This window comes from Oncorhynchus mykiss, chromosome 12 (genome assembly GCF_013265735.2).
Source record: "Oncorhynchus mykiss isolate Arlee chromosome 12, USDA_OmykA_1.1, whole genome shotgun sequence".
Lineage (NCBI taxonomy): Eukaryota > Metazoa > Chordata > Actinopteri > Salmoniformes > Salmonidae > Oncorhynchus > Oncorhynchus mykiss.
The window spans coordinates 27664581-27684229 of NC_048576.1; the positions used below are offsets into that span (position 1 = coordinate 27664581).

At 41.4% G+C, this 19649-nt stretch overlaps 1 protein-coding gene across 1 annotated transcript in view; it reads right to left on the reverse strand.

Annotated features, from left to right (window-relative positions):
• Window positions 1-7415, reverse strand: part of LOC110537315 (plastin-3) — a 30706-nt gene extending 23291 nt beyond the window's left edge. The window contains exons 1-3 of the mRNA XM_021623256.2: window positions 7164-7415; window positions 828-933; window positions 418-569 (exon numbers count right to left, since the gene is read on the reverse strand). Of these exons, the coding sequence (XP_021478931.2) occupies window positions 418-569; window positions 828-891 (216 nt within the window). The 5' untranslated portion in view covers window positions 892-933; window positions 7164-7415. The remainder of the gene's footprint in view (window positions 1-417; window positions 570-827; window positions 934-7163) is intronic.
• Window positions 7416-19649: the final 12234 nt, after the last annotated feature.

Sequence of the window (19649 nt, forward strand, 5' to 3'; positions counted from 1 at the left end):
CCATAGAGTGGAGGGCCTAGTGTCTGCAGGTTTTCCCTTTCATTTAAGACCTACACAACCAGGTGAGAGGAGTTCTTTACTAAATGTGATCAAGTCATCAATTAAGTACAAGGGCAGAGCAAAAACCTGACTCAGCCCTCCCTGGAACTGCTACTGTTTAGCATACATCCTGATGACAAGTCACCTTATAACACATGCACAACCCTACCACGCCAGTATCCCCGTCTTCACATTACAAATATGGTATCGACACTGCATTTACCCTGTATATAGGTTCCTTACTCACACGTGTTCTCGTTTCTACTTCATGTGTTTTTGTTCTACTCTACATTAATTTTAATAGTACTACTGATATCGATTACTGCTTTGTTGCGTATTTCTTGACTCCTCTCCCCCCCCTCCTCCCCCATGACTCACTGATACAAACTCTTCAAAGCTGATCTCGTTGTCCTTGTTGCGATCCAGCTTCTGGATGATCTCCCTGACTTTGTAGCCAGGCAGGGGAAGGTTTGCCTCCTTGAACAACTCATGGAGCTCGTAGTCACAGATGGAGCCATTGCCATCGAGGTCTACAAATGCAGACAGGAGCTTAATCATATGATTTTTTTTTTTTACTAACATTCAGCCAACACAACCTTTGTTTCTAGGAACCCTGGCATGGTTCCCAAACAATACAAAAAATAAGCTAATAGGACTAAAAAGTCAGGGACTGTACAATGTAGAAGCTGTTGACTATTAGCCTAGGTGTGTAATGTCACATTATGAAAACATTAATTAATGACCATACTAATGTAGAAAATAAATCAAATCAGATGTAGCCTACTCACCAACTTTGCCAAACGCCTCTCTCAGTTCCTCCAGCTCATCTTTGGAGCTAATCTTTCCTGCCATCTTGATGAAAATGATCCGAGGTGGTCAGTCAAGAGGTGGGTTCTGTACAGACAAAACCGCCAATGAGGTTTGGACATTAGAGCGAGACATGGAACAGAAGTCCAGAACCAGTCAGCTCATGAGGCAGTAGAAAGTGTGTAGGCCCCACCCCAACTTCTGTGCACTTTGTCACCTGGGTCCACAGAGCAAATGGCCCAAGAATGCTCACGGGCCAGTCAACCCTTCCCCAGTTAAGAGAAAATGCCTCCCACTCTTACAGTATCCAGCAGACTACAGAAATATGTGTTGGAGTAATGCTATTGCATCAATTTTTGGCATCCATCTGTAACTTGTCCTCTGAGAACTTTGAACATCAATATGGACAAACTCAGCAAAAAAATAAATGTCCCTTTTTCCAGGACCCTGTCTTTTCAAAATATATTTTGGATTTTTACGTATTAACTACACAGATCTTCATTGTAAAGGGTTTAAACACTGTTTCCCATGGATGTTCAATGAACTATAAACAATTAATGAACATGCACTTGTGGAACAGTCATTAAGACACTAACAGCTTACAGACGGTAGCCAATTAAGGTCACAGTTATGAAAACGTAGGATACTAAAGAGGCCTTTCCACTAACTGGAAAAACAACAAAAGAAAGATGCCCAGCGTCTCTGCGTGAACGTGCATTAGGCATGCTGCAAGGAGGCTTGAGGACTGCAGATGTGGTCAGGGTAATAAATTGCAATGTCCGTACTGTGAGACACCTAAGACAGCGGTACAGGGAGACAGGACGGACAGCTGATAGTCCTCGCAGTGGCAGAACATGTGTAACACCTGCACAGGATTGGTACATCTAACGTCCCACCTGCGGGACAGGTACAGGATGGCAACTGCCGCCTGAGTTACACCAGGAACGCACAATCCTTCCATCAGTGCTCAGACTGTCCGCAATAGGCTGAGATCCATCTGAAACTGGACTGAGGGCTTGTAGGCCTGATGTAAGACAGGCCCTCACCAGACATCACCGGTAACAACGTCGCCTATGGGTACAAACCCACCGTCGCTGGACCAGACAGGACTGGCAAAAAGTGATCTTCACTTATGAGTCGCGGTTTTGTCTCACCAGGGGTGATGGTCGGATTCGCATTTATCGTCAAAGAAATAAGCGTTACACTGTTGGATCGGAGGGTGATGGCTAGGGCCATTCCCCCCAGAAATGTCCAGGAAGTTGCAGGTGCCTTGGTGGAAGAGTGGGGTAACATCTCACAGCAAGAATTGGCAAATCTGGTGCAGTCCATGAGGAGGAGATGCACTGTAGTAACCCCCCCCCCCCCTTTGTTCAGGGACACACTATTCCATTTGTTAGTCACGTCTGTTGAATCTTGTTACGTTCATACAAATATTTACACATTAAGTTTGTTGAAAATAAATGCAGTTGACAGTGAGATGACATTTCTTTTTTTGCTTAGTTTATAATCTGTAGTAACATGTATCTCTTCAAGGTGAACTCTAAAATACTGTTTGCAAGAAGTTGTCCTTAGGAACCTATCCCTTTCATAAACAGACCAAAATCCCACTAATTTACAATGCCTGCTTCCTTTTATAGCTGAAGGGGTGGGGGCAGTATATTAAAACCCACCTAAAGTCAGAGTCAAGATTCCTGTATTTTTACAGTCCCCATAACCAAAACACAGGTATTGGGTCGGTGTGAATGGTCCTCAGCTTTGGGTCAAATTCTGCCTCAACTACAAAAGACCATCTAGTGACCGGACCACTCTGTCAAACCAGCAGAACGAGATCGACAGTTGATTTGAATCATGAAGGGCCCTCAGCGATTACAGTCTCCTCAGCTATTTTGCTCCTCAGCTGAAAACAACTTGAGCCATCAGGACTCCACCGCCCACCCCATCTACTTCCTATCCCCAAATGATCATAAATAAGATAGCAACCGAACAGACTGATCTTGCTCCAATAGGACCCGTCTCTACCAATCAGCCTCTGGCATCACAAGCACATATTCAACAGGACGAACAAAGGACAAAAGACAGAATGTGTAATCAATAACCATGAATGAAGATCATTGATTGCATACACTAAAGGGATCAAAGAGGTGCTTTGGTTTCTCAAACTCTCAAAACTAGAAATTAAATTCAGTCAAAAACTATTAGGCAATCTTTTTTCCCCCAGAAAGCAGCAATTTCCTATGCGAGTCATGTCGAGGCATTTCCCCACTAATCAAATGACATACTGTTTTACAGAATCATGGCTCTGACCGTGTACAAAACATTAGGAACACCTTCCTAATATTGAGCCCTCAGAACAGCCTCAATTTGTCAGGGCATGGACTCCAAGGTGTCGAAAGCATTCCACAGGTATGCTGGACCAGGTTGACTTCAATGCTTCCCACGTGTCCAATTGGCTTATAGTGGATCTCTACTCCGAAAATCTCATCAATCTCATCCCACAGATACTCAATTGGCTTGAGATCTGGTGACTGGACAGGCCACTGCAGTAAGCTGAATTCACAGTCATGTTTGTGGAACTCTTTCTGGATAATCCTAGCCTTGTGGCATTATCTTGATAAAAAAAAAATCAAAAAATATTACGTGCAGACAGATACACTGCTGCCAAGGGATGCACCTGATTGGCAATGTTCACATATGGCATGCATACGTTGCTCTACTTCTACCAAGGAGCCCAAAACATACCGTCACCAGCAAGCTTTGTTGAGACGCGGCATTATGGATGCGTGTACCACGTGATACAGTAGGAACAGGGACTCAGACTAGGCAATGTTTTCGGTTCATCAGCCCACAGCAACTTCTTATTTTTTTGCTGAAAGTAGTAACTAAGGTCGTCGGCTAGCATACCCCATTTTGGTCAAGGTACAAGTTGTACAATCTTTTTAGGGGTCTTTAGTCATAACCAAAGACTGCAGAGCAACAGTCTGGCTACAATTTGTTTCAGCCTTTTTTGTCCCCTTTAGTCAATCAACGACCCTTTTTTGCCCGATGGCTTGATGTATTTTGGGTGGCGGGTCATTCTTGATACACACAGAAAACTGTTGAGCATGAAACACCCAGCAGCATCACTGTTCTTGACACACTCAAACCGGTGCGCCTGGCACCTACTACCATGGTGCAATTGTGGTAACGTACAAAAACTCAAGTCCTTCTGTTCTCCCGAACTGGAATACCTCTATCATATGCTGACCAGAATAGTTTTTCGGTTAGTCACTGCCGTGTACATTCCCCCCAAGCAGACTTGCGATTGACCGATTATGATTTTTCAACACCGATACCGATTATAGGAGGACCAAAAAAAAGCCGATACCGATTATTCGGCCATTTGTAATAATGACAATTACAACAATACTGAATGAACACTTATTTTAACTTAAAAGAAGTCAATAAAATCAATTTAGCCTCAAATAAATAATGAAACATGTTCAATTTGGTTTAAATAATGCAAAAACAAAGTGTTGGAGAAGTAAAAGTGCAATATGTGCCATGTAAGAAAGCTAACGTTTAAGTTCCTTGCTCAGAACATGAGAACATTTGAAAGCTGGTGGTTCCTTTTAACATGAGTCTTCAATATTCCCAAGTAAGAAGTTTTAGGTTGTTATTATTATAGGACTCTATACCATTTGCATTTCATTAACCTTTGACTATTGGATGTTCTTATAGGCACTTTAGTATTGCCAGTGTAACAGTATAGCTTCCGTCCATCTCCTCGCTTCTACCTGGGCTCGAACCAGGAACACAACAGCCACCCTCCAAGCAGCATTACCCATCGCGCCACAAAAGCCGCAGCCCTTGCAGAGCAAGGGGAACAACCACTCCAAGTCTCAGTGCGAATGACGTTTGAAACGCTGTTAGCGCGCACCCCGCTAATTAGCTAGCCATTTCACATCTGTTACACCAGCCTAATCTCGGGAGTTGGTAGGCTTGAAGTCAAACAGCTGCTGGCAAAACGCACGAAAGTGCTGTTTGAATGCTTACGATCCTGCTGGTGCCTATCTAAACTATCATTTCGAAAACAAAACGTTTATTATTTCAGTGAAATACGGAACCGTTCGTCATTTTATCTAACGGGTGACATCCCTAAGTCTAAATATTCTTGTTACATTGCACAACCTTCAATGCATGTCATAATTACGTAAAATTATGGCAAAGTAGTTCGCAATGAGCCAGGCAGCCCAAACTGTTGCATATACCCTGACTCTGTGTGCAATGAACGCAAAAGAAATGACAATTTCACCTGGTTAATATTGCCTGCTAAACTGGATTAGTAGTTATAACTAGTGATTGATAGTTTTTTTACAAGATAAGTTTAATGCTAGCTAGCAATTTACCTTGGCTTCTTTAACTGACTTACCTAGTTAAATAATAGGTATAAAAAAATTAAAAGAATCGGAGCCCAAAAATACCAATTTCCAATTGTTCTGAAAACTTGAAAACGGCCCTAATTAAAATCGGCCATTCCGATTAAATTGGTCGACCTCTAACTCAGAGGGTCACTGACAGTTCTAGAGTTCCTATGGAGATGGGAGAAGCTTTCAGAAGGACAACCATCTCTGCAGCACTCCAGCAATCAGGCCTTTATGGTAGAGTGGCCAGACAGAAGCCACTCCTCAGTAAAAGGCAAATGACAGCTTGCCAAAAGGCACCTAAAGGACTCAGACCATGAGAAACAAGATTCTCTGGTCTGAATGCCAAGCGTCACATCTGGAGGAAACCTGGCACCATCCCTTCAGTGAAGCATGGTGGTGGCAGCATCATGCTGTAGTAATGTTTTTCTGTGGCAGGGAGACTAGTCAGAACCGTGGCAAAGATGAACAAAGCAAAGAGATCCTTGATGAAAAGCTGCTCTAGAGCGCTCAGGACCTCAGACTGAGGCAAATGTTCAGCTTCCATTTTGACGACCCTAAGCACACATCCAAGACAATGCAGGTGTGGCTTCAGGACAAGTTTCTGAATGGCCTTAAGCTCAGCCAGATCCTGGACTTTAACCCGCTCGAACATCTCTGGAGAGACCTTAAAAATAGCTGAGCAGTGACACTCCCCAGCCAACCGGAGAGCTTGAGAGGATCTGCAGAGAAAAAAAAAAAAAAAAAAGACCAGCAAAGCAACCCCACATCACACCTCCTCCATGCTTCATGATGGGAACCACATGTGGAGATCATCTGTTCACCTACTCTGCATCTCAAAGACAAGGCAGTTGGAACAAAACATCTAAAATGTGGACTCAGACCGAAGGACAGATTTCCACCGGTCTAATGTCCATTGCTCATGTTTCTTGGCCCAAGCAAGTCTTCTTATTATTGGTGTCCTTTAGTAGTTGTTTATTTGCAGCAATTCAGGCTGTGTCACAACCGGCCGCCATTGGGAGTCCAATAGGGCAGCGCACAACTGGCCCAGCGTCGTCGGGGTTTGGCCAGTGTAGGCCATCACTGTAAATAAGAATTTGTTCTTAACTGACTTCACTAGTTAAATAAAAGGTGAAATAACAATATTATGTCAAGAATAGCTCAAATAAGCAAAGAGGGTCCAAGACATGGTCAGTCAATCTAGACAATTAAGAGATTTGAAAGTTTCTTCAAGTGCAGTTGCACAAACCTTCAAGCGCTATAATGGAATTAGCTCTCAGATCCAGAGTTACCCTCCGCAGCAGAGTTAAACTCATTAGTTACCAGCCTCAGATTGCTTCAGAGTTCAAGTAACAGACATCTCAACATCAACTGTTTAGAGGAGACTGCGTGAACGAATTTCTTTGTGTGTGTGTGTGATATATATATCACACACACACACACACACACACACACACACACAAAGAAATTCGTTCACGCAGTCTCCTCTAAACAGTTGATGTTGAGATGAATTTTAAAGATTTTATATAAAATCTTTCAAATTTAACCAGGTAGGCTAGTTGAGAACAAGTTCTCATTTGCAACTGTGACCTGGCCAAGAAAGCAAAGCAAAGCAGTTCGACACAGAGTTACACATGGAATAAACAAACATACAATCAATAATACAGTATGAAAAGAATCAAGGGGCATATTGAAATCCAATTTATCCTAATGTATTTACTCAACATGCAAAGTAATTTCCCCTGGTAAACTTTGGGACGGTTAGCTGGCTAGTTAGGGTTAATAGTTGAATCGCTAACAGATGCTACTACAAAGCATACAAACGTATAATAATTAATGGATGAAAAAGGGAACGTTGTTGACCAGTTTACACAAACCATGATGTAACGTCAATTTGTATTCTTAAAAATAACTTACTTCAGATGCCCCCACAATTACGCACAACGTCCTGCTCGAGCCCAGATACTTCCTCCCTCTTCCAGCAATGGAAATGCACTAGCAACCTCGGCCTACTGACGAGCCAATAAGTGTTTAGAGCAAATTAATGACAGGCTGCGTTTACAGAGGCAGCCCAAATCTGATCTTTTTCCACTTATTGGTCTTTAGACCAATCACAACAAAAATGTTGACATCAGCTATTTATCAGAGCTGAGCTGATTGGTCAAAATATTAGAATTGGGCTGCTTGTTTAAACGCAGTCACAGTGGGCCCAATTCGGAATCCTATTTAGACTAATTGGTCTTTTGACCAATCAGATCAGCTCTGATGTGAAACGGTCTGATGTGACTGGTCAAAAGACCAATTAGTGGAAAAAAGATCAGGGGCATAACCATTTTTATATTTGATTCGACCTTTATTTAACTAGGCAAGTAAGTTAAGAACAAGTTTGTATTTACAACGACGGCCTACCCTGACTCTGGGCCAATTGTGCACTGTCCTATGGGACTCCAAATCACAGCCGGTTGTGATACAGCTTGGAATCAAACCAGGGTCTGTACTAACACCTCTAGCACTGCGATGCAGTGCCTTAGACCGCTGCGCCACTCCTGAGCCCCGATCATTATTCTGATTCTGTTGCAAAACATTTTTTTTTAAGGAAGCAAATGGAACGAAACGTGGAGGGACACAATCCGTGCAACTTAGTGTCCAACTTGCATACACTGACACAACATTGAACAGAACTATAGAGACAGTTTTATTTTTTTTATTTAACCTTTTATTTATCTAGTTAAGTAAGTTAAGAACAACAATTGTGTTTCTTTACGTAATATGTAAATGTCATAACTTAAAAAACAGTTGTCCTAAAGACAATTACACTCTTCTAAGATATTTACACCGACCAAGTATTTAAACTCCACCAACGAGGCTAGATCATCACATTTTAAAATGTTCAGGAGAGAATTCCAGGACCACGGAGCTGGGTAACTAAAGCAATTTATACCATGACCTGTTCTAATTCTTGGTACTGTTAAAAGCAAATGAGAATGGGACTGTCATTGATATTTATTTACTCACCTGATTAAAAAAGAACCAAGGAAGTGACATTTTACCCTATATATATATATATCTATATATACAGTGCCTTGCGAAAGTATTCGGCCCCCTTGAACTTTGCGACCTTTTGCCACATTTCAGGCTTCAAGCATAAAGATATATAACTGTATTTTTTTGTGAAGAATCAACAACAAGTGGGACACAATCATGAAGTGGAACGACATTTATTGGATATTTCAAACTTTTTTAACAAATCAAAAACTGAAAAATTGGGCGTGCAAAATTATTCAGCCCCCTTAAGTTAATACTTTGTAGCGCCACCTTTTGCTGCGATTACAGCTGTAAGTCGCTTGGGGTATGTCTCTATCAGTTTTGCACATCGAGAGACTGACATTTTTTCCCATTCCTCCTTGCAAAACAGCTCGAGCTCAGTGAGGTTGGATGGAGAGCATTTGTGAACAGCAGTTTTCAGTTCTTTCCACAGATTCTCGATTGGATTCAGGTCTGGACTTTGACTTGGCCATTCTAACACCTGGATATGTTTATTTTTGAACCATTCCATTGTAGATTTTGCTTTATGTTTTGGATCATTGTCTTGTTGGAAGACAAATCTCTGTCCCAGTCTCAGGTCTTTTGCAGACTCCATCAGGTTTTCTTCCAGAATGGTCCTGCATTTGGCTCCATCCATCTTCCCATCAATTTTAACCATCTTCCCTGTCCCTGCTGAAAAAAAGCAGGCCCAAACCATGATGCTGCCACCACCATGTTTGACAGTGGGGATGGTGTGTTCAGGGTGATGAGCTGTGTTGCTTTTACGTCAAACATAACGTTTTGCATTGTTGCCAAAAAGTTCAATTTTGGTTTCATCTGACCAGAGCACCTTCGTCCACATGTTTGGTGTGTCTCCCAGGTGGCTTGTGGCAAACTTTAAACGACACTTTTTATGGAAATGGCTTTCTTCTTGCCACTCTTCCATAAAGGCCAGATTTGTGCAATATACGACTGATTGTTGTCCTATGGACAGAGTCTCCCACCTCAGCTGTAGATCTCTGCAGTTCATCCAGAGTGATCATGGGCCTCTTGGCTGCATCTCTGATCAGTCTTCTCCTTGTATGAGCTGAAAGTTTAGAGGGACGGCCAGGTCTTGGTAGATTTGCAGTGGTCTGATACTCCTTCCATTTCAATATTATTGCTTGCACAGTGCTCCTTGGGATGTTTAAAGCTTGGGAAATCTTTTTGTATCCAAATCCGGCTTTAAACTTCTTCACAACAGTATCTCGGACCTGCCTGGTGTGTTCCTTGTTCTTCATGATGCTCTCTGCGCTTTTAACGGACCTCTGAGACTATCACAGTGCAGGTGCATTTATACAGAGACTTGATTACACACAGGTGGATTGTATTTATCATCATTAGTCATTTAGGTCAACATTGGATCATTCAGAGATCCTCCCTGAACTTCTGGAGAGAGTTTGCTGCACTGAAAGTAAAGGGGCTGAATAATTTTGCACGCCCAATTGTTCAGTTTTTGATTTGTTAAAAAAGTTTGAAATATCCAATAAATGTCGTTCCACTTCATGATTGTGTCCCACTTGTTGTTTATTCTTCACAAAAAAATACAGTTTTATATCTTTATGTTTGAAGCCTGAAACGTGGCAAAAGGTCGCAAAGTTAAAGGGGGCCGAATACTTTCGCAAGGCACTGTATATAGAGTGGGGAGTGGGGAGAACAAGTATTTGATACACTGACGATTTTTCAGGTTTTCCTACTTGCAAAGCATGTAGAGGTCTGTAATTTTTATCATAGGTACACTTCAACTGTGAGAGACGGAATCTAAAACAAAAATCCAGAAAATCACATTGTATGATTTTTAAATAATGAATTAGCATTTTATTGCATGACATAAGTATTTGATCACCTACCAACCAGTAAGAATTCCGTCTCTCACAGACCTGTTAGTTTTTCTTTAAGAAGCCCTCCTGTTCTCCACTCATTACCTGTATTAACTGCACCTGTTTGAACTCGTTACCTGTATAAAAGACAAAAAAAAAAGTCCACACACTCAATCAAACAGACTCCAACCTCTCCACAATGGCCAACCCAGAGAGCTGTGTAAGGACATCAGGGGTAAAATTGTAGACCTGCACAAGGCTGGGATGGGCTACAGGACAATAGGCAAGCAGCTTGGTGAGAAGGCAACAACTGTTGGCGCAATTATTAGAAAATGGAAGAAGTTCAAGAGGAAGGTCAATCACTCTCGGTCTGGGGCTCCATGCAAGATCTCACCTCGTGGGTCATCAATGATCTTGAGGGATCAGCCCAGAACTACACGGCAGGACCTGGTCAATGACCTGAAGAGAGCTGGGACCACAGTCTCAAAGAAAACCATTAGTAACACACTACGGCGTCATAGATTAAAATCCTGCAGTGCACGCAAGGTCCCCCTGCTCAAGCCAGCGCATGTCCAGGCCCGTCTGAAATTTGCCAATGACCATCTGGATGATCCAGAGGAGGAATGGGAGAAGGTCATGTGGTATGATGAGACAGAAATAGAGCTTTTTGGTCTAAAATCCACTCGCCGTGTTTGGAGGAAGAAGAAGGATGAGTACAACCCCAAGAACACCATCCTAACCGTGAAGCATGGAGGTGGAAACCTCATTTTTTGGGGATGCTTTTCTGCAAAGGGGACAGGATGACTGCACCGTATTGAGGGGAGGATGGATGGGGCCATGTATCGCGAGATCTTGGCCAACAACCTCCTTCCCTCAGTAAGAGCATTGAAGATGGGTCGTGGCTGGGTCTTCCAGCATGACAATGACCCGAAACACAGCCAGGGCAACTAAGAATCTTGAAGAAGGAAGGCTATTACTCCATTTTGCAACACCATGCCAATCCAATTTGTGGGAGGTGCTTCATGAAGCATGGGGTATTATCTCTTCAGATTACCTCAACAAATTGTCAACTAGAATGCCAAAGGTCTGCAAGGCTGTAATTGCTGCAAATTGAGGATTCTTTGATGAAAGCAAAGTTTGAAGGACACTGTTTCAACTAAAAATAATTATTTATAACCTTGTTAACGTCTTAACTATATTTCCTATTTGTTTTTCAACTCATTTCATGTATGTTTTCATGGAAAACAAGGACATTTCTAAGTGACCCCAAAATGTATGTATGTATCCATTCAAAAGTTTGGACACACCTACTCATGCCTGGGTTTTTCTTTATTTTTACTATTTTCTACATTGTAGAATAACAGTGAAGACCTTAAAACTATGAAATAACACATGGAATCATGTAGTAACCAAAAAAGTGTTAAACAAATCAAAATATATTTTAGATTCTTCAAAGTAGCCACCCTTTGCCTTGATGACAGCTCTGCACGCTCTTGACATTCTCTCAACCAGATTCACCTGGAATACTTTTCCAACCGTCTTGAAGGAGTTCCTACATGCTGAGCACTTATTGGCTGCTTTTCCTGCACTCTGTGGTCCATCTCATCCCACACCATCTGAATTGGGTTGAGGTTGGGGGATTGTGTAGGCCAGGTCATCTGATGCAGCACTCCATGTAACATCACTAAAATTGAAAGCTGCCAATAATGTATATCGTATCAGCTCCTTCCTGGCCTCCAGAGAAAAACAAGCCTAATGCTGGTAATAAAAACGTATTCTCAGCTTTAGCTTCCTTATCAAGTTCTCCACATGAACAGTGAAACTCAGCTTGTCATCCACTTCAAATCATATAGATTCTGTTGTATGTTGTTAAATGCTCTTTGGGCATTTTCAAAAGCTAAAGCTAACTGCTACCACTTGAATAAAGAACAGTATTATCTGCATAAAAATTAACACCTGCTGTTATATGATCCCCAAGGTTGTTGATATACAAAATGAACTACAGTGGGCCTACTTGACCTTTTTGATTGGTGCATAATTTCTACTTAACCTATGTGTAATTTTAAAAGCCTGTTCTATGTGCCCTTTAATATAGACTACATGCAGATTTTAATAAATCAGATTTTCAATATGAATAAAGCCTTTCTAATGTACCAAAATTCATAATTTTGACATGTCCCTCCATGCACCCTCTGTGACTTCTAGGAAGATTTTACCGCCAAGTTTTCACCATCATTGTAAAGACCTAGTTATTTTGTTGCTTTGACAAATGTATTTCTTTGAAGATGATTATGTATTTCATTGGATTAATTTACGTCTGTCCCTCATTTTAAGGTCAACCCTGTGACGTGAACTGAACTCTCATTTTAATATAGTAAATCTATTCCTTTTGAAATATTTATTTCAAAACCAACTTTGAACATCTAATAATCAAATCATAGTGTAAAAGCAGGTGAACAACTGGTTCTACTATTTTTGGCAATTTTGTGGTAGAAAAACTAGTAATTACCAGTTGGAGGGCCTTTTCAACTGTTTCTTTTCCCCACAGATGTGCTATATTCCAACTTCCCACTTGGTTATGAGAGCACCATAACATTGCCAACCATCCACTGAGGAGCCATATAATATCACTCATTGGAAGCACAAAACCAAGACCTACACATATTGACACATTATGGCGTATTGTATGATGTATAGTTTCTGTTAAAATCGATTTAAAAACACTCAAAAACAGCCAATTTCTTTAATTATTTAATTCATGAATTACTGTGGGGTTTTTTCACGTCTCAAGAAGGGGAAAACGTGTGTTTTAATGAAGTTGAGTATGTGCTCTTTATGACAGAATGTAAAAAATTGGTGAAATCAAAAGTTTTCTGTTTACACACCATAACAATTTCAATTATATCACTGGCAAAGTTTTGGCTTGGTGGCCAAAATAATGATCTCCATTGATCAATACGTAAAGAGTTAGGAACCACTTTGACCACCCTGAAGACTAGATGTCATAGCCATGCATAGCTGGAATACTGTCAGGCATTACATACATTTCAGCAAAGATGCAAATGTATTAACATGTATTTGAAGTATATTTTAAATATATATATTTAAGTTAAAATGGTTAAGATTAAGGGTAGGGATGTCCCAAGGATACATGGATAGCATTAGCTATTACACTACCCTCTCCATTCAGGATTCAAATAGTTTAATAGTCACATGTACAAGGTTGCAGGTGTGATTGCAGAGTACAGTGAAAATCTTAGGCTTCAATCTCCAACATGCAGGACTAGTGAAATAAAATAATGAAATTAGCAATAAAAACAGTAGAAATAGCACTATATAAATAATAACAACTGTGGCAGTGATGAATAAATAAATGTCCATTGGGGTGGAGGCAGAGTAAAAACTGTTGAGGGGGTGGAGTGGAATGACCATGGGGGAGCAGCAGCATGACCATGGCCGTACACGCCTTTCCAATGGCCTCGGGTGCCATCCTGCATCTCACACCAGTGTAGTGAACGACGACTGTGCATCGTCTCTTTTGAGTCTCAAACTTGGGTCTCCCAGACAACCTGCTAAGGCGAGATCGTAATGACGACCCAAGGGTTGTTACAATACCAATATGGCTCAGAGGCTTTGCGTGATCATCTGTACAATGCGAGTAGCCTACAATAAAAACACTACCTGGAAAGCGACCACCGTAACATTTTAACTCAAAGAGTGAGATTCTGGGGATGGCGGAAGCTGATGTGGAACTTAAATCAAACAAATTAATGGGAAAAGGAATAAAATTGCTGTGGAAAACATGTCTAGTTCTCATCATACCCCATCGTATCTGGTAGGAGTGCGGTTTTTGGGAAAACAATGTATGCCAGACTTGGTGAATCCATTTGAAGCTTCTAAAACGGTGGGGTAAAGTGGGTAAAGTGAAATTGGTGACATTTATGAGAAGTGGGCTTGTTGTCATTTCGTGTGTTTCTGCTGATCAGATAAGGCGTATTTTGGGTCTCACTCGAATTTATTCATTTAATGTGTCTTGCTTTGATCTACGGAGAAGAGCACCTGGAAAGGAGTCATTTCTGGTGTCTCGAAAGAAGTCTGCATTGCTCTACTGAAGAATGTTCCTAGAGTGGTCAATGCAAAAAATATGAATTGTGTGGTAAATTACATAAAGGTGAAGAGTAAGTCTGTTCTTGTGTTTTTAAGGCATCCCGCACCTCTCTGATTCTGAGGGGTTGGATTAGACTTAATTAATATTTTACAGGCAAAGTGGAAAAGTTGAGGAATGCTATGATTCCAACTGATGGATCCATGTCATATACCCTTATAAAAGATTGTATCATGAAGGAGAGGCAATGCGTATTTGAATTTCATCAAGTAGAAAGGGAAGCGGTAGAAAGAATGCTGTTGTCTCTTTCGGATGACAAGTCACCTGGTACAGATAATCTTGAGGCCAAATTGCTTCAAGTTACAGCTAACCAAATATCTACCCCAAACTCTCATATTTTTAATAAGTGCTTGATGTATGGGGTGTGCCCAGAAGTCTGGAAAGAGTCAAAGGTTATTTCACTACCTAAGGATAAAACATTTGCATTCACTGGACCTAATATTTGGTATTTTATTAAGATCCCCATTAGCTGTTGCAAAAGCAGCAGCTACTCTTCCTGGGGTCCACACAACACATGAAACATAATACAGAATGACATAATACAGAACATCATGAAATGGAACTACATACATTTTTAAAAAGGCACACAAAGCCTACATATCAATGCATATACACAAACTATCTAGGTCAACAACAGGTTATGGTCAATAATATCAAAGGCTGCACTGAAATCTAACAGTACAGCTGCCACAATCTTCTTCTTCTTAATTTCTTTCAACCAATCATCAGTCATTTGTGTCAGTGCAGTACATGTTGAGTGCCCTTCTCTATAAGCATGCTAAAAGTCTGTTGTTAATTTGTTTACAGAGAAATAGCATTGTATTTGGTCAAACACAATTTTTTGCAACAGTTTGCTGAGAGCTGGCAGCAAGCTTACAGGTCTGCTGTTAGAACCAGTAAAGGCCGCTTTACCACTCCTGGGTAGCGGAATTACTTTGACTTCCCTCCAGGCCTGAGGACAAAGACTTTCCTCTAGGCTCAGATTAAAAATATGACTGATAGGAGTGACTATAGAGTCAGCCACCATCCTCAATAGCTTTCCATCTAAGTTGTCAATGCCAGGAGGTTTGTCATTATTGATCGTTAACAATAATTGTTCCATTTTGTATGATCTCTTATACACTATTTTAGGCCCAGCTGTTGGAACTTTGGCTTTCCTAGATATAGCCACTATATTGTGATCACTCCATCCACTGGTTACGGATATAGCTTTAGAACAAAGTTCTACAACATTAGTAAAAATGTGATCAATACATGTGGATAATTGTGTTCCTATAGTGTTTGTAAACACCTTGGTAGGTTGATTAATAACCTGAACCAGATTACAGGCGCTGGTTACAGTAAGAAGCTTCCTCTTGAGCGGACAGCTTGATGAAAACCAGTCAATATTCAGGTCCCAAGGATGTCGACCTCCCTCTTTACATCATAATAGTCGTCCTATAACTTGCTGCCTATCTGTACAAATCAAGGATTATTTATCATGTAGTGGTCTGATAACAGGTTTCCAGCATGCATACAAAGAAGGGCATTCTACGAGTACGGCCTTAGCACAAATGACAGATGATTGGTTAAAGAGTATGGATGACAGGGAGATAGTTGGTGCAGTGTTACTAGATTTCAGTGCTGCTTTTAATGTAATTGATCATGAACTTTTACTAGGTAAACCCAAATGTTATGGTTTCAAGTCTGCAGCTCTATCCTGGATGGAAAGCTATCTGTCCAGCATAAGTGTTCTTAAATGGTAGCTTTTCAAACAGTAAAGATACACACTGTGGTGATCCTCAAGGAAGTTGCCTAAGCCCACTTCTCTACTCTATATTTACTAATGATTTACCTTCAGTAATGAACAAAGCAAGAGTGGTCATGTATGATGATGACTCTACAATGTATAGCAGCATCAGAATGTAATGAGCTAACAGATGTACTGAGCAGTGAACTAAGAATGGTGTCTGAGTGGGTTGATATGAACAAATTGGTGTTGAACATTTCTAAAATGAAATGTATTGTATTTGGTTCAAGATATATGCTTGCTGATGATCCCCAATTGAATTTGTCGATGAATAGAACGCATGTAGAACAAGTGAAAAAAAAACCCTACTAGGAGTCATGTTGGACGCAGCTTTATCATGGTCAGAACACATAGATAATATTGTTATTATGGGTAGGGGAATTGCTGTTACAAGAACATGTTCAGAGTATGTAACATCTAGCACACTGAATCAGGTGATTCAATCCCTGGTCCTATCACACTTAGAGTACTGTCCAGTTATATGGTCATCTGCAGCAAACAAATATATAGAAAAGCTCAAAATCTCTGAAAACAGGGCTGCCAGATTAGTTCTTCATTGCTCTATACGTATGAATATTATCCAAATGCATCAGCATCTCTCATAGCTTCATGTTAAAAACAAATTACTATCCAGTCTTCTGATTTTCTTTAGAAATGTTATATTTTCAAAAAAACACAGTATTTTTCAGGCCAGTTAGTACATACTAGCAACAGGCATAACCATCGAACCAGTTTTATATAGAGCCATAGCTGAATGGAACTCTTTACCAATCCATATTTCTCAGGTAAAAAGAAAATCAACCTTAAAAAAAAAAAAAAAAACATCTAACGCAATAGACCATATGACTGGACAGGAAATAGAATGCATCAAATGTGTTTACTGTCAGGTATTTTTTTTATTTTACCCCCAAATTGTTAGTAGTTACTGTCTTGTCTCATCGCTACAACTCCCGTACGGGCTCAGGAGAGACGAAGCCCGAGAGTCATGCGTCCTCCGAAACACAACCCAACCAAGCCACACTGCTTCTTAACACAGCACGCATCCAACCCGGAACCCACGTGCACCTAGCGACAAGGTCAGCATGCACTGCGTCCAGCCCACCACAGGAGTCGCTAGTGTGCGATGAGACAAGGATATCCCTACTGGACAAACCCATCCTAACCCGGATGACGCTAGGCCAATTGTGCGTCGCCCCATGGACCTCCCTGGCGCGGCCGGCTGCGACAGAGCCTGGGCTCGAACCCAGAGTCTCTGGTGGCACAGTGGCACAGCTAGCACTGTGATGCAGTGCCTTAGACCACCCGGGAGGTGTTAGTGTTTAAATACTGGAGAGTTGAGACCAAATCACGGACGCTGGACAGAGTGGATTTCAGTTGTAACAAAAGACAGTTTTAATGAGTCAAAGATATCTTGTCCCGCAGTTTTACGTGCACGGATCTAGTTCATATAACTCGGCAAGGAGTCAGGTGAAAAAGAGACCTTATACAAAGGTTACATTCATTTTTATACATAGAATAAAGTAGGTGGAGTCTTGTCGTCTTGGTCTTCTGACTGGTCACAAAGGGTTGGAGGCGGGCCTTGCCCAAGCCAGAGCGGGCCCCATTGGTGCACAGCAAAGTCCTTTGCTCTTGGCACCCGACCAGTAGGGGGGGTGAGATGTGTTTATACTAGGAGATGTTTGTGTCAGGGGTTCGTGAGGTAGAGGGGCAGTTTTTATGGCTGGGTGTATGTGTTCATGCGATGGAATGTCTTTGTTTCCTGGGGTCAGGAGACAACAAAGCTGAGGGGATAGTGTTAGGGGGGTATTTTTATTGCTGGCTGTGTGAGCTAGTTCCTGTTTTAGCAAGGGTACGTAAGATGACTTGAGTCAGGCGGTTTAGCTTAGCGCTGTATAATATATGAGCTATGTGTATGAATATTTATATAACCGAGGCCTGTCAGGTATTTTCATTGTCTGTGTTGTCTACTTGTTGAATGTTTGTGAAGTCTTGATTTGTGGTTGTTTATAATGTCTTGTTAATTGGTGTTGGACCCCAGGAAGATTAGCTAGCATTACGCCGTTAGCTAATGGGGATCCTAATAAAAATGTAAAATTACAAATCCGGAAGACAAATTTCAGTTGAATGCATTCAGTTGTACAACTGACTAGGTATCCCCCTTTCCCTTTTTTGATGTTGCCACGTTCATCACAACGAGGAGACCAAGGCGCAGCGTGATAAGAATACATTCTTCTTTAATAAACGAAGAACACTAAACAAACTAACAAAATAACAAAACGACCGTGAAGCTAATTACAAGTGCTGACATGCAACTACACATAGACAATAACCCACAAAACCAAAATGGAAAATGGCAACCTAAATAGGATCCCCAATCAGAGACAACGATAAACAGCTGTCTCTGATCGGGAACCAATTCAGGCCACCATAGACCTACATATACCTAGACATACCAAAACCCCATAGAATTACAAATAAACCTAGATAAGACAAAAACACACATACCACCCTCGTCACACCCTGACCTAACCAAAATAATTTGTGGCCGGGAGTCCCCCCCCCCCCACACAAAGGTGCGGACTCCCGGCCGCAAACCTAAACCTATATGGGAGGGTCTGGTTGGACATCTAACCTCTGTGGCGGCTCTGGTTCTGGACGCCGCCCCCCTTCTTTACCCTGAGTCTGCTCTTGTAGCACTGACTCGTGGATCATCGTCGGAGGCTCTGGACTGCGGATCCTCGCCGTAGGCCCCGGGCTGGGGACCCTCGCTGCGTGGATCATCACCGGATGTTCTGGACTGGGGACCGTCGCTGGAGACCCCGGACATAGTGTGTCTATGTCTGAGGAGTTACATGAAGTACTTTCTCGAGCGACCCCAGGGAGTTATGGAGTTTTTTTAATGACTCAAGGAGTGGAACAATTTTTGTAAAGATGTATTTATTAGTAGTGTGTGCGGATTAATAACTTTTTCCCCTTCTCTGTATTTTTTTCCACCCCCACCAGTTGGTGGCGACAATACAACATTAGTTGTGTTACGCCATAAAACCTTAGAAAATAAGTTGTAGCTTTGTTTGAATACTCAGGTTGCAGTTCAAACTCATTAAAGACACACCCTCATCCACTTACCCTCGCCTTATGCCCTTGGGGGAATCCCTGTCACCATCTTGGAGAGCGGTCTTAGCCAACTAAGGGAAGTTTGCAATGTAAACCCCTCAGCCCTCGTTTTTAGTCGAGTTTGCGAGTGTACAATTATGTTCACTTCGGGGCCTGAAACTCCCCATAATTCAATTTGCAACGATTGTACATCTCCTAAGAAAATTCTGCCAAAAATTAAAACCTCAACGTCAATATATGGAGTCAACATACAAGTAAGTAAAAACTAATGTAAATAAGTTAGAAATTGTGCTACTAATGCACATGAGGGCACAAACACATCTCGTAAAAGTACATATGTTTTTGTTTGGTTAGCTTTTGGAAATTGTAGAAATAAAACATTTTCCTTCTTCAGAAGTTCCAGCTAGGCAGGCTAACGTTATTTAGCTAATTCATTTGCTAGCTATCATACA